This window comes from Nuphar pumila, chromosome 15 (assembly GCF_984573655.1).
Source record: "Nuphar pumila chromosome 15, dmNupPumi1.hap1.1, whole genome shotgun sequence".
Taxonomy (NCBI): Eukaryota; Viridiplantae; Streptophyta; class Magnoliopsida; order Nymphaeales; family Nymphaeaceae; genus Nuphar; species Nuphar pumila.
The window spans coordinates 22,466,876-22,482,019 of NC_143263.1; the positions used below are offsets into that span (position 1 = coordinate 22,466,876).

At 38.3% G+C, this 15,144-nt stretch overlaps 2 protein-coding genes across 8 annotated transcripts in view; one reads left to right on the forward strand and one right to left on the reverse strand.

Moving 5' to 3' along the window:
* Nucleotides 1-1,270: 1,270 nt before the first annotated feature.
* LOC149814780 (uncharacterized) lies at nt 1,271-6,867 on the forward strand. 7 transcript variants are annotated; one of them, XM_089988741.1, is made up of 6 exons: nt 1,271-1,346; nt 1,685-1,773; nt 1,977-2,039; nt 2,209-2,365; nt 2,489-3,391; nt 5,551-6,867. In XM_089988741.1, the coding sequence occupies exons 2-6, from the start codon at nt 1,742-1,744 to the stop codon at nt 6,409-6,411; spliced, it is 2,016 nt and encodes a 671-aa protein (XP_089844867.1). In that variant the 5' UTR covers nt 1,271-1,346; nt 1,685-1,741; the 3' UTR covers nt 6,412-6,867. The 7 variants fall into 7 exon arrangements, with proteins under 7 accessions (XP_089844867.1, XP_089844870.1, XP_089844869.1 ...); XM_089988743.1 differs by having other exon boundaries at nt 1,275-1,346; nt 1,685-1,744; XM_089988742.1 differs by lacking the exon at nt 1,271-1,346 and adding an exon at nt 1,410-1,560.
* LOC149814781 (Rhomboid-related intramembrane serine protease family protein) overlaps nt 6,153-15,144 on the reverse strand; it is a 60,445-nt gene continuing 51,453 nt past the window's right edge. The window contains exon 7 of the mRNA XM_089988749.1: nt 6,153-7,214. Coding sequence (XP_089844875.1) covers nt 7,020-7,214 — 195 coding nt within the window. The 3' untranslated portion in view covers nt 6,153-7,019. The remainder of the gene's footprint in view (nt 7,215-15,144) is intronic.

Sequence of the window (15,144 nt, forward strand, 5' to 3'; positions counted from 1 at the left end):
ATACATGTATTTGGAGAATCCTTGATAAGGCAAGTATGAGAATTCTATTAAATTCTAAGGCGCTGTTTGAATGCTAGGCATCAAAAACTAGCTTTTAAAATATTTAAAAACAAGTTTTTGTTGAATCGTTCCAAACGGGCTAATTTTTTGAAACAGCAGTGCAGAGCTCTATTGAGTGAAAAATGCATCGAGCATAGTAATACCTGCAGTGATAGCACGACACGCCATAGGCATCGGTCGGTCCTTAGTGCATCGGTGTATTCAACATCAATCAAGATTAAATTCATCATTAATTTAAAAAATTAAGATTATCAAGAACATTGGGAAATTCAAGAAAACCAAGAATCACATTCTGGCCATAAATGTACAAGAATTCATCTTTATTCATTTTTATTTCAAAAAAAAAATGTCAGATGTTACATATCCAGCATAGCTGAGCAGCATGATGGCAGGACTAGTGCTGAAGATGACGAATCTATAGATTATTGGGTGTTGTGAAATGTGTGTTCTTGGATCCATGAGAGGTGTTTTTGTTTTTATATAAAGAAATTTAAAAAAAAATCATGATATTTAGAATGAGCTTTGGGGACGTGGTACTTTACTTCGAATTAGGAGTCTGACTAGGCTGTGAAAATTTTACAACCGAATAGGAGTGCTGATAGCATTTGGATCAGTTTTTGCTTACCAAACCCGTCTAAACAAATTGAAGTGGACTGATTATCCAACTCAAACCCCAACGGTTGACATCCATATTCACAGCCACTACGGGCCGGGTGAGCTGCTCCAATTTTCAAATGGTGACACATGGTTGGGTGCGTCCCTAATGACATGAGCAAACGCACTGTCTCCGACACTTGCATTTACAATATTATTTTAATATTTTTTAATGATATTTTATTATATTTTAATTTTATTGCAATAAAAAAGCTATTTTTACTGTTAAAATATTAAAAATAATTTTTTATTGATTAAAAAATACAAAATTACGTGTCCTTGTATCCCATTTTTGAAAATTTTTCAAACTTACAAGTCGAATCCGAATCTCGCATCCTCGAGTCCTAGAATCATTGTGGCATAGAAGGCAACAATTATCATTTCCGACTTCAAATTAGAACATCCTATTTCGTCTAGCAGGCATTCGAGAGCGTGTTTAGTTGAAGGACTCTTTTGCTATTAACTAAGAGTTGAGGTGCATTCTTGGTAATTTAACTAATATCTTTTCCATGTTGCACAATTCTGCGAAATACACCCTGACCCGTTATCACGGATAAGATATCCTCAGCGTCTCTCTCTCTCTCTCTCTCTCTCTCTCTCTCTCTGCTTTTTGTGGAAAAAAACGCTGAAACGTAAAGCTTTTTCTTTTCCTTCTGTGTTTCTTGATGAAAATTCGCATTATCCATTTCATTTTTGTTTCTGGGTGTTCCTGCGTTATGATTCTGTGAATCTTGATGGTGGTTTCGGTACTTCAGTTCCTCTCTCCCATAAAATGGACGGGATTCAACGAATTTGTGTTTCTATTTATCAATTTTATGTAGGAATAACCACGGTCTTACTTGAAGGGTTAAGAGTTCTTTTTGCTGCTTCAATTGTCTCTGCAATTTGCTGCTGAATTTATTTGATTAGTTGGTTTTGTTGGAAATCATAATGAATGCAAATCCTAAAAGATATTCCTCTGTTTTTGCAGATTGACTCGTTACTGCTTCTACAGACTTTCCGACGGCACGTCACCCATCTTTTATGAATGGTGGAGTCCTCTTTCTTGGTGTTTGAATTGTGTGATTTCTCTCTTTGCTCTTCGATAAAAAATCATGCTTTTTTCCCCTTACTGAGCTAACTCGATATCAATCATGTCCAGTTCGCAGTTTTGGTTCAACTCTAGAAATTGAGTTGGCATTCTGCTGGGGTGGGCTTGGAATTACGATTTGCATAGGATAGAGTGTCGAAGTTTGAACTTACCTGAGTCGTTTGGTTTTCAGTGTGCCCATAATTTTGAGAGTTATTATGAATCCGAGTGCTGAGGAAAAGTTTTCCTACAAAGGGTACCTACCCACCTCTGCTTTTTTACAGTTTTTCTCACTCGTGCCTTTCCTGTCCGCTTTCCATATTTGAGTTTTTGGTAAACGAAGCTGAAAGGGTTGAAAAAGTTCAAAACACAAATCTGACATGGGATGGGGAATTGATACATTGCACTTTGGATGTTTATATTAGAGATGCAGGCAAGTTAGTTAGCAGTGATCGGCGATCAAAGAACAGAAGAAGTTGCCGCACGACAACCGTGAAAAGAATGGGGGTGCAGAAACCTCTTCTTGACTCCCTAACCGAGGATGGCATTCAGCAAAAAGGGAATCAGAAGGATGGGAATCAAGTGTGTCTGGTCTTGCAATAGAGAACGGTTTACTTTCTCTACTTGAGCCTTTGGCATAAAAATAACTTGCTTTGGAGCGTCTGATTGCTCATAGAATTTTTTGATGCTTCTTCGACTTCCCAGATGCAAGAATCAAATGGCCGTTGCAGACCGATTGCAAGTGCTATATCCCAAACTCGTCCGCCATGCTTTGTTTGCTCAGAAAATGGAAACTGTCAGATAGTTCGTTCAAGAACAAAGCTGATGAAGGTTTTGATGGAAAACAGGAGGGCCCATGAGGTTGAGGCCATATACGATGACATGATTGGGGAGGGGCACAAGCCATCATTAATCACATTCACAACCTTGCTAACAGCTTTAACCATCCAGAAGCGTTTCTCGTCAGTTCGTTTGCTGGTTTCTCAGGTAGAAGAACGTGGCGTGAAGCCCGATTCAATTTTCTTGAACGCAGTTATCAACGCATACTCTGAGGCTGGAGATGTTCATGAAGCCATGAAAACTTTCTGGAAGATGAAGAGCAGAGGCTGCAAACCAACGACAATCACATTCAACACTTTGATGAAAGGGTTCGGGATTGCCGGTAAACCAGAAGAGTCTCTCAAAATATTAGACATGATGTTGCGGGAAGAAGGAGCGAAACCAAATCAGAGGACGTATAACATTATGATCAGAGCATGGTGCAGCCAGGGGAACTTCCCAGAAGCACGGAACGTAATCTACAAGATGAAAGCGTCTGGCATCCGACCTGACACCGTCTCATATAACACGTTGGCGAGCGCTTATGCACTGAATGGAGAAACGGTACGAGCAGAGGAACTGATTTTGGAGATGAAGAGCTTGAGTCTGCGGCCTAATGAAAGAACCTGTGGGATCATTGTAAACGGCTACTGTAGAGAAGGCAAAATGAAGGACTCCATCAGGTTCGTTTATGGGATGAAGGATCTCGGGGTGACACCGAATTTAGTTGTTATCAACGCTCTACTAAAAGGCTTTCTTGACATCAATGACACAGCAGGGGTTGACGAGGTTTGTGATCTATCTCTTCTTTTTAACTTTTCCTTCTTCCGATTTGTTTGATCAGCCTCAATTTTTTACTTAATTTCCCATATTGGTTTGAAAGCATTGGGAAAAATATAGATAATTGGCATTGGCAATAATCCAACTATTGCTTTCAAGGCTTACGAGAAGAGCTGCACTTAAACAGAAGCGGGAGAAACCAAAGAACTGAAATTAACAAGCCTAGTTCATTCACGATCGGAACTGGACTCTTTCCATGAAAGCAGCTTCAATAAAAACAACCACAAAAATGATTTTCTTTTGCATCATAATTACTATTAGGCTATGTTTGGGAGCATTGCAATGGGATGGAAACAAAGTTTCACTGTGTTGCCAAAATATCGTTTTGCCTATGTGTGATATTGAGAGATGGAGTTGCCAAAAACATCCTCTCAAGAAAGCTGTTGAAATGTGGTGTTGGGCCTGCCAACACCAGTTCCAACGCATTGTTTCAGCACCACCAATGCTCCTAAACGGAGGAAACCACAACACAACCTCTGAGGCCTTTATAGCACCAGTTTTCTGAATCCACCTGCTTTTTGAGGAAGTGGTGGTTTTTTTACACTCACCCTCCCACAGGCAGTCACACCATATGCCATCTGGGAGTATGTCTATGCCGCAATGAACTCATTTTCAAAGAGCTGAACCACTGACGGGCGAGAGAGCAGACCGTACCACCCTGCCATAGTAGTGAGTCTGTGTCGCGACTGTTGTCATAGTCATAAGAGTGTCCGCTTTCAGGTAAAACTTCGAATTGGGAGGGCGGTCCTCCAGGTGAACTGTCTGTACCCCAAACAGACGCTAGGGAAAAAGAGGTAGGTGGAAGTGAACACAGAAAGTAGTAGGCGGTATCCGATAGAGAAAGATTGACAGAAGGATAACGATCAATACCCGAGTAAGCCTTATTATTGTTGTTGTTGGTGGTGGTGTTATTACTATTTCCATCGGCCTAAATTACCTTTCTGGGTGGTCTCTAGCATAGTGACAAACGTTTTTATCGGCAATTTCTCATTTTTTTCAAAAACTCGTGAGAAATTGGAAAAAAATCATCTCTCATTTTTTCTGTAAATTCTCGGCAATAAAAAATAAAAAATTTATTTTTTATAAGAAAATATTAATAAAAAATATTTAAAAATAAAAATACACAAATTTTTCATGATAAATAGCCGTTTAAAATGTAAATATCACATTTAAATCATGGTATTTATGTTTTTTTCATAAATCTCGTGATATTTTGAAAATCTCGCAAGAAATTGCCGTTTTAAACTTTCAGGCAACTTCTCGGGATATTATCGCTAGATTTTCATAAATCTTGCAATATTTGTCACTATGGTCTCTAGATACAACCACAAGAAAGCAAGCATAAGAGATAACAGACTTGCTGGTGGAATAGTTAATTTTCTTGAAAGCAGATCTTGGTCAAATGGCTTGATTTGTTTTTTCACCTTCTGTCATGTTATTTCTGCATTTTGATTTCTTGTTGAAGATGCATCAATACCTGAAATATCAGCATCAAAACCTGTTGGGAAAATAACGGAGTTATTCTCGTTTAAGTCAACAATTACGTTATCTTTCAATAAAAAACTACCTTTTCTGAGTTCACTGATACCTGACTCGCCAAGGAATGCTCCGCAAAAGTGGAACCTTCAATCACCCAAGTCAATTGGAACTATGTAGTTTATGTTTCCAGTATCTGACGGGCTTGTGCTAACACGAGAGTACATCCATGACGTGACCAACTTGCAATTCCTTGAAGTTTCAAGTCCCTCGTTCTACACTTTTTGAAAAAACAGCACAATCTTTCACAACTATTTAATTCTATATGACATCTCTGCCTGTCATTATCTTTTTAAGTAGAATGCACGTCCTCAAGTAGAATGTCACCTTTCCATTGTTCAAAGCAGAGGCTGCATGTCATGTTTAGCAGGAAGTAGTAGAATCTGCAATATTCTAAAAGGCCTATTGATGATAGCTGTTGAAGTAAGTTGAGTTGTCAGCTTTGCATTCGCATGTTTTATCTATCTTGTTTATTTGCAATGAGTTGAGAAGTGCATTATTGTTGCCAATTTTGAACTTTTCACTGAATTGCGGGTATTGCCATTTTCTTGCATTATAACAAAATGAAACAGGTTCTCATGTTGATGGAGGGACTAGGGATCAAGCCGGATGTTGTAACTTTCAGCACAATAATGAATGCTTGGAGTGCTGCAGGACTCATGGAGAAATGCAGTGAAATCTTCCATGACATGATTGATGCAAGAATACAGCCTGATATTCACGCATATAGCATTCTTGCCAAAGGGTATGTACGTGCCAGAGAACCGGACAAGGCAGAGGAGCTGCTGATGTCAATGAGGGCAGCAAGCGTACGTCCCAATGTAGTAATCTTCACTACAATCATCAGTGGGTGGTGTAGCTCTGCAAAAATGGACAAGGCAATGAGGGTCTACCAGGAAATGTGTACGTCTGGTGTTTCACCAACCATAAAAACATTTGACACACTGATATGGGGTTTTAGTGAAGCCAAACAGCCATGGAAAGCTGAAGAGATGCTTCAGATTATGGAAGAATCAGGAATAGCACCAGAGAAGAACAGTGTTGAGCTAGTTGCAGAGGCCTGGGCTGCTGTAGGATTAACGAACGAGGCAGACAGGGTTTTAAGGACCATAAGAGATCAAGCGCCATTTCAGGAATCAGAAAAGGAATCTGAGTTTTTTATGGAGGGCTCAGAGGGCGGATACCATAGGCAGACTTTTATTGCATCTTGTTCGGCTCCATCACAAACTGCTAACCACTGTGGATTATCTATGGCAGCAAAGAAAAGTAGAACCATCACAGGGAGTACCAATTTCTTACCAGAAACTAAGTGGATTTTTCCACATTCATGTAGATACAGATGGAGACCAAGCATTTGTCATAAGCAGCATCAGGTGCATATGAGCCTATATGGGCTGCCTTCTAATCCATGCAGACTCGTGTTTCTGAGTTAAGCACAAAAAGATTGCATCTCAGTTTTGGAACTATTTCCAAAAGACAGTGCACATTTCATTTTTTAGGAATTATTTTACCAGAACTGAAAAGTAGAAAGTGAAATGGTGAATGAAAAAAGTCTAAACATCAACCCAACATGCCAGTGCTGCAGTGTACAATGACGATATTCAGAAAATTAAAGAAAAAAAGAGATCGTAGCAGCAAAATTTGCCACCCCTATGGCAGCAGAAAATCATGGCGCCCTTCTTTCCAACATGAATGGTGCAATCAGGCACTCATTTTAAGAGGATCATGTACATACAAAACACAAACATGTCAAGGCATATGCGTGTGTAAAAGGGAGGATAGGATGTACAAAGGGAAGAAGGGCGAGTTAAAAGGATGTATTGTTCTGTGCACTTTTCTACAGACTAGTAACTTGATAAATTTCTACATAAAGAAGCATACATTCTTTTTTTTTTGTTTTTTGCAATTCAAAATGAATAATTCTCTTCCATGCATGATCCTTGCAAGGCCGTAGTCAACAACAATATTCATATGAGCCCCTGAATCCAATTGATTTTTTCTGATCAATGATTGTCAATGGTGAACGAAAACCACCATAATATCAAGTCCCATCTGCCCTTCCATGCATACCACGTGTAACCTGTGTCGAGGGTGAAGGGATTCTACTAAGTAGCCATATGATAATAACACCAATTAAAGCCCCCGAGAGATGAGCAATATGATTAATATTCTGCAGAGCGTAACCTCCCCCAAAAGTGCCTGGTAGCCTCGCTGAAGCTTGTGCTTCTTCCAACACCTAATTTATCCAGGACAGACAGTTCAAATTAGGGACACCATACATATTGATCTTTGTCATTAGACGTGCTCTAGAAAATTCCTAAGGAACTCCAGAAACACAGAGAACAAGGAAGCAATGGGGAGGTTACATGTATTAAACGTGATATTAGCAAATTTCTGGTAAAATTTCTATTCTTATAACGATGTTGGGAACCACCATGGTAAATTATAGCTAGTTCTATCTTCTGCTGGCGATTTGTCAGTCCAAACATCAAGAGGCCACATGAGATGACAAGCATTCCTAATTTGTAAAACAGATAAAAAAAATCTATCTCAAATGTTGGTCTGTGGCAAAAGGACAAGTCATCAATATGGAGCCAAGTAATATTCACCCTAATCAATAGAAATTGTTATAAAGACATGCAAGCAAGCTAACATTTAATTAAGTATGGAGTTCAGAGAGCGAGAATGATATTCATGGGACTAGAGAATAATGTTGGTCTGTGACAATAGGACAAGTAGCCCATCAATGACAAGTAACGTTCAACCTGATGAAATAAGTATTATCAAGACATGTTAGCAAATGCACATGTAATCAAGTATGAAGTTAATGGAGCGAAGATGATGTTCGTCAGACCAGACTATAATTTAAAAAGCAATGGACTACTTTGAAACTTGGAGGATGAGACATTTTATACTGAATCCAAGTTCCTTGTAAAGGAATATCATGATACTCTGAAAATCTAGCAATATTTATGAGAAAAATACCCTAGCCGATATTTAAGGGAAAATATTGCAATATTTTCAAAATATCGAGTAAAACATAAATATTGGAATAATATCATAGTTAAAAAATCTCACTTTTCATATTTTAAGAATATATTTTTCCTTGGCTTTTGTTTATTTTATTTTTACAAACTTTTCTAATTGTTTCTTTATGTTGTCATAAAAAATACTGCTAAAACCTATTATTTCTTATTCCTTTTCAATTTTCTTTACATTTTTTAATTTTTGAAGCATTCGACCGAGGAAAAACTCGCAGAGAAATTACCAAGAACAATATTTGTGGCTATGGTTGCAACATGTGAATTGGAGACATATACCATGGGGCATCCATAAACTAAATGATCCTATTCTAATGTATTGGTCCTATTTTCAAGCTATAAATGCTAAAAGGTTATCCATCCATTGTTTAGTGAATGAATGTAACCCAGGCTTGATAGAAACACTACAAGAACGATAGTGTTTAGTGATTGACAAAGTCTAGTCATACTCGATGTACTACTACAAAAGTACATTATTTCTCAAAGTTTACCTCAATACTCGAGCACGAGACCGGAAGGAGATGATGTGCAATAGAAAGACAAACCTCACGTTAGATGGCATGAGAGAGGTTGGCTGTTGTAACATTAAGAATAAATAAAACAAAGTTACATTAAGGTTTTGGTATTCTACCAGGATACCTTACACTATGATACAATACACTAAGAGGGACATAATTACATTCCCAAAAGCCTCCTTCAAGTTGTACATACCCTTCTTACCATGGACAGTTTACCTTTAAGAAATCAAAACCTTGCTTTGGTGAGTCCCTTGGTAAATATTTTCACAACCAGATGTTTCTGAAACCACAAACCAAACTTCTATTTCTTGATCTTCTAATTTCTATCTTATAAAATGTTGGTATATTTGAGTATCCTTCGTTTTTCCATGATAAACTGGATTCAGAGATGTTTTAATGGCGCTTTGATTATCACAATAAATGATTGATCTACCCATCTTTTGTTTCAATGTGAATAATAGGTGCCTTATTCAGGTTACTTCTGCATCTAAGGTACCGGTACTCTATTTTTGTACTAGACCTCACCACAGTTCTCTGCTTTTACTATTCCTAAAACTGGATCTTCTCTTGTCTAGATCACCTGCCCAATCTACATCAATATAACCAACAAGATTAATGGAGTATCATGTTCTTTTAATACTTGAGCCCATCGTTTAATGAGCCCTTAAGATATCTCAATATGCACTTGACAGCTTCCATGTGTCCTTTGGATCATGCATAAACTGTGACAATTGGTTTACAACATATGAAATGTCAAGAAGAGCAAACATTAAATACTGAAAAGCCACATGCTTACAATCCTCTATTCCTCTTCTTTTGAGCAGACCTATAACATATTTTTTCTGTGAAAAAAACATTCCTTCACTATTTCAATCAACCTCCACTCCTAAGTACTTTAGCTCACCCAAAGCCTTCATTTGAAACTTTTTCTGCATATAATTCTTCAGATGATTTATATGAAATAAACACATCCTGGTTGTTACTATATCAAATACATATATCAACAATATAATAATCCCATGGTTCCCAACATTAGGTTATGATCGTTGACAACATCATTATGTTCATTTCCATCACAAATGTTATGCTCATGACCTAAGTCAAAAAGAAACGAATACCCATAATTTTCATTAGACTCAAGTTTATCATTTCGTTTTCAAGAAAGGTAACATTTCTTGAGACAGAATTTGCCATTTTTAATATCATAGCATCCATATCTTTTTTGGTTTTTGGCGTAACCCAAGAAGGCACATGGAATAACTTTTGGGGAAAATTTATCATTTTTTCTCGGTGAAAACAAAACATTTGCAACAAAAAACTCTTAGTCTTTTGTAATTGCGAGATATTTTGAACAATTTTTCAAAATGTGTTACGTTCTTTAATGAAGAAGGCAGCTTCAGCCCAAAAAAAATTTGGAATATTTTTTGAAATGAGAAGAGTTCTTGTGGTCTCAATGATATGAGTATGTTTTCTTTCGGCTAATCCGTTTTTATTGGAGAGTCTTGGGGCAAGATCTTTGATAAAAAATTCCATGTTGGTCTAGATAATTTTTAAAATTGGATAATAATTTTCCTCTAAAATCAGATTGAAAGATTTTAATATTTGTTTTAAACTGATTTCTGATAAGATTATGGAATTTTTGAAAACATGAAAATATATTTAATTTGAGCCTAAGAAAATATATCCAAGTGTGTCTACTATAATCATCAACAAATATTACATAATAACAAACACAACCTTTATATATCATGGGTGCAGGACACAATACATCCAAATATACCAATTCAAATGTTTCCTTAGAGAAAAAATTACTTGTTCCAAAAGGTAATATTTTTTTCCAAGAATGCAATTTTTGCAAAAAAGACCATTTTAATTACAATTCTTTTAAAGAACGAAAAATAAATACAATTTTGACATGCTTGGATGTCTTAATCTCTTATGTCAAGTTTTAATATCTTTCTTTTCAACATAGTTACAAAAATGATTTGTTTGGCAAACACAAGAAGTCCATGAAATAAAGATTTCTCCTATGGCCTCGCCCAATCAACTTCTCTAACCGGAGATCCTGCACCCAACAATCACTAGTTGAGAAGATGATCTTGCATCCATGGTCTGATATTTGAGAAACCGAATCAAATTTAGTTTGGGTACTACTCTGACATTTGGTACATGAAAGTTTTGGGTATTATTAGAAAAATCATTTAAATTTCCTAAACTTTTTATCTAAAAAGATGTTCCATCAACAGTGAAAAGATAAGAACATTTGAATTTGAATAACATTTAGATAGGATCACTTCATTTGGGATAATATGGAAGGAAGCCCACGAATCAATAATTCATGAGGACTTATTGAGATAGGAGTAAGTGAATACCACTGCACCGAAGAGTGAAGAAGTTTGACCCTTGAGAAGTGGTTGCCAAGACCGAGTCCTCATTCTTGGAAATACTCTTTTTTAGCTTCCAATGCTTCAACAATAGAAGAAATACTCCCTTTCTGAAGGAGAGAGGACTTGGTGGCTTCAAATTTGGGTTTAAGCCGTTGATAAATTTGTAGAAATGCTCTGCATTGATTTGCTTTATACAAAGCTCAATGCCCAATGGATAATGTAATTTGGGCTCAAGCAATGCTAACTCATATCAAATGAGAGATAAGGGATTATAGTACTTATGGATGCTCATGCCTCCTTAGGTCATAGTTCTCACTTTGTCTTGCAAATTGCACACATGTGCAATATTCTTCGGTGAATACATATTTTGAAGGTAATTTCATGCATCATTAACATATTCGAATTTTGCCAAGCTTAGACACTTCTTTATGTCTACATTACTTATTACCCAAGACATAGCCCATCTTCCACTCCTTTCATTTTTTCTCATATTCGGTGTACGCTTTGTTCTTCTCTTCCCCTTGCAACGCCTCCTCATTTCCATTGTCGGCCTTTATGAGAATTAGTTTAGCCCAGTGTTGTGAAAAGCGTTGAGGCGTAGCAAGGCGCTCCACCAAAATCTGAGGTGAGGCGTAAAGCGTAAGCCTCAAAAAAAATTGAAAACTTAAAAAAAACTATAAAAAATATCTAAAATTATAAATAAATAAAAAATGCTTTATTGATGAAGCAACAACCAACAAGAAATAAAAAATCTCAAATAAATACTGAAAAAATATGAGATTATCATGTAAAAGTAACATTAATGCAACAACTTGATCTAAGTAAGTATCTAAGAAACCAAAATTCTCTCACAACATGAGATCTTCTTATTTATGTTGTTTTTCATACATTAGAAACCAAAAATCTCTTCAATTAAATTGATCTCTTGCCGCATTTGCAGGAAAAAAAACAGAGCTAAAAAAATATCCAGAGAATAGCCATATGTAGTAGAGAAAGCATGGGCCCCTTCTGTGTTCAATCCAATTTCAGCAAGTAATGAAGTTAACTGACGCAAAACCGAAGCATAAATGTTATCAAAATCCAGATGAAATCTCTCTTTCTCTCTTTGGGTCTCGGCTACTCGCCATTCTTCTACAGAGGAAGAACCGAAAAATCATTTCCTTCTCCCAAAAACCCTTCTTCAGATTTCAAGGTACGTCGATTCGTCTAGATGATGAGTTGTGGAGCCTGATTTAGAGTTTTTGCCCTTGCAGTAGGGGGGTTCGGGGGCACCCCCAGAAGAAATTTTTTTGGGGCTTATGTTTGCGACCCAGTTTCTTATGGATCATACCTGATCTGATGATCAACCCATCTCCATCCTCTTGATTAATTGGGGGTGCCACCATGACCTGCGGTGGATTCTAAATCCGGGGCCGCTTGCTAGGGTTTTCACTGTCGACAACCATCAACTGATCCATTTGCATAATCTCAGCAGCAGGAACAACCAGGTCGTCGTTCTCTACACTCGGAACGATGAGGCCATTGCCGATGTTTCCTATGGTGTCGACGTTTCGAAGCTCGCTAATGCAGTAGATTTGGATAGCGACCCCATTTGACCAAAACAAGGTGAGGCGCGTACGCCTCACCTTGAGGCGCGCCTCGCCCTGAGGCGTACGCCTCAAGGCATATGAGGCGTGTGCCTTAAGGTGTACGAAGCGTGTGCCTCAGGCTTTTGCACCTTATGCCTGCGCCTCAAGGCACAAAGCCCCTTGCCTTAAGGTGAGACGTGTTTTTAATAACACTGGTTTAGCCTTTCTATCAGACCCGTCCACCAAGCCCCATGAGCCTTTTTCCAAATGTGATGCTTCACAATAGAAGCCCACATTACATAATTGGAGTCATCATGCTTGATAAGGATGATGGCAATAGATTCCTTATCCTCTGTTATCAGAGCAACATAATGTAGAGAAGAAAGAAAGAGAGAAGGAAAAGCAAGGCACAAGATCACTATGAGCTCATAATCATATGTTGTAATGTATGAACACCTTATTTCTTTCATTTAAGTCCATGTTTCCATACGCATGCCCTATTAAATGCATACAATTTAAGTTCGTCTTTTTAATTTCCATCGCCCGCGGATACACCAAACGGGCAAAATCCCCGAGGTCAAGTTAGGTTCCCAGGGTAGCTTAGCACACAATTTGTATTTTATTACTGGGTTCCAACTTAACCCTCGACTGAATCACCTTCGGAACATTAGACCTCCACATCTAATGTCGAGGACACAAGGGACACCCCACGCCCACAAGTGTCACTTCTTTGGTACCATAACAATCACAGCTGTGACAAACACACCACCCCCAGGTAAAGTGGTGGACTCTCCCTAAAACTGTGGCCAGGAGAAGGAACCTCAATATCGGGTTCAGGGGACCTATTTTAAGCACAGGGAGTTTTTTTGTATCCTCACAGTCTCCCCAAGACCGAATTTCTAAGATCGTCATTCTCCAGATGGAAGATCCCAGAACATAAGTTACACTGTTCTTATTTCTTATATTTTTATTAAAATCGATTCTTTAAGTTTGCAACACTATATGCAAAAGTAAAGTGAAAACCCGCATCCTCCCTTGCGGGAACCCTTATGGGACTCGAGCCCGTGAGGACAACGGGAACAGTGTAGTAGTGTGCCCTACCAACTTGTGTGGTTAAAGTGATGCAAATTAAACTGTTGAGAATAGGTGGTTTTAAGTTAAGTCTTTTTATATTAGAGGTTATTTGAAATTTTTTTGTTATAAAGGTCTTAGATGTAATTAGTCTTTTAGCCTCTCTCTATTTAACATAGAGAGAAGCCCTAATGAATGATTTGAACTGTTTTTCTCTGTGCAGCCGTCTCTCCCTCTCACTCTCTCTCTCTCTCCTATCTTTCCCTCTATCTCTCTCTCTACCTAGGGTTTGGGGTTTCTTTCAACATGGTATCAGAGCTCCGTGCGATCTTGGGTGCCTGAGCTCCAATCTCAGTTTCCTTCTAGAAATATCCGTATCTGCATAAAACCTTTTGGTGGATCTTGGATATCGCTCCTCTGCTGATCAGCGATCAGCGCCTCTTGGTGAAGATCAGATCTGGCGACAGATTTGTAGTCAGACCTAGCCACGACAATAAAGATCTGACTGAAGGTCATGACTCACATCTGAAGCCAGATCTGGAAGGTGGATGAAGACCCAATGGTCGTGGGTGCCAGAACTAGTCGTGTACAGGGTGGAGATCTGAAAAAAAAGGGGGAGGAATCAGATCTTACTCAGATCTGGGTATGTTTGTTGTGATCAAGGAAGGCTTGGGAAAGAAAATCAAGTCGTCGATTTTCTGTCATGGTTGAAGTTGCCAGCTGCTACCCATCAAGTGGAGATTGGGTCTGCTGAAGATTGACGTGGAAGTTGACTGTGGCGTGTTCGTGACCTTCTGCCCTGATTTTCTGCTGTGATGCCGTGATCCCATGCCGTGATTCCTTGCTGTGTTTATCTCTGCCATGATACTGTAATTTCCTGCACTGTTATCGCTAGTTGTGAATCTGGTTGGTGAGTTTATTCCAGATTCTATTTTGTTGTTAGATTTCAGAAGATGAATATTAGCTGCCGTGTCGTGATCTGTTTGGCTGGAAAGTGTGTGCTGTGAAAGCAGCATGTTAACTTATTGCAGAAATTTTTTTTAGCAGCAGGCGTGATTCCCTGCAGTGTGGGAAAATATTTTGTTTGTGGGATTTTTTTTTGGATTCTGTGTTGAGTTCTGCCCCTGGTTGTCTTTGTGGCTGATGCGTGATGATAACACACGCTATTCCTTGAAGCCTGTCCAGATTTTATCTCTGGTGTGGAAAATTGTGTAGTCGCGGAAAACTGATGTGTGATAGTCAGAAAACCAGACACATCTTTATCGTGTTGGATGTGTGATCTTGATAACTTACCTGCGGTTGAGGTGGAAGTTGCTGGTCAAGCTTCTTTAAAATTTTTAAGTTTGGATCTGAATAGTAGAAAGTCGGTTTTTCTCAGATTTCATTGGTGAAATCAAAACTTGATATAGTAGGGTTCGTAGTTGATTGTGGGTGTGCGCGTGTGGTTGCTTCTTGATTTTGTGAATCTAGCCAATTAGTTTACATTATGCCTCAAGTGATTAAATCAGATGCAGATTCCTCCAATGATTATGTAACACTTAGCAGGGCTGAATATGACGAGCTCCTTGCTTTACGATCATC

Coding starts and splice junctions, on each gene's coding strand:
- LOC149814780 (XM_089988741.1), top strand. CDS start 1,742: ATGGTGGAGTCCTCTTTCTTGGTGTTTGAATT. Junction 1,774..1,976: donor TCTTTCTTGGTGTTTGAATT/GTGTGATTTCTC, acceptor TTTGGTTTTCAG/TGTGCCCATAATTTTGAGAG. Junction 2,366..2,488: donor ATCAGAAGGATGGGAATCAA/GTGTGTCTGGTC, acceptor TCGACTTCCCAG/ATGCAAGAATCAAATGGCCG.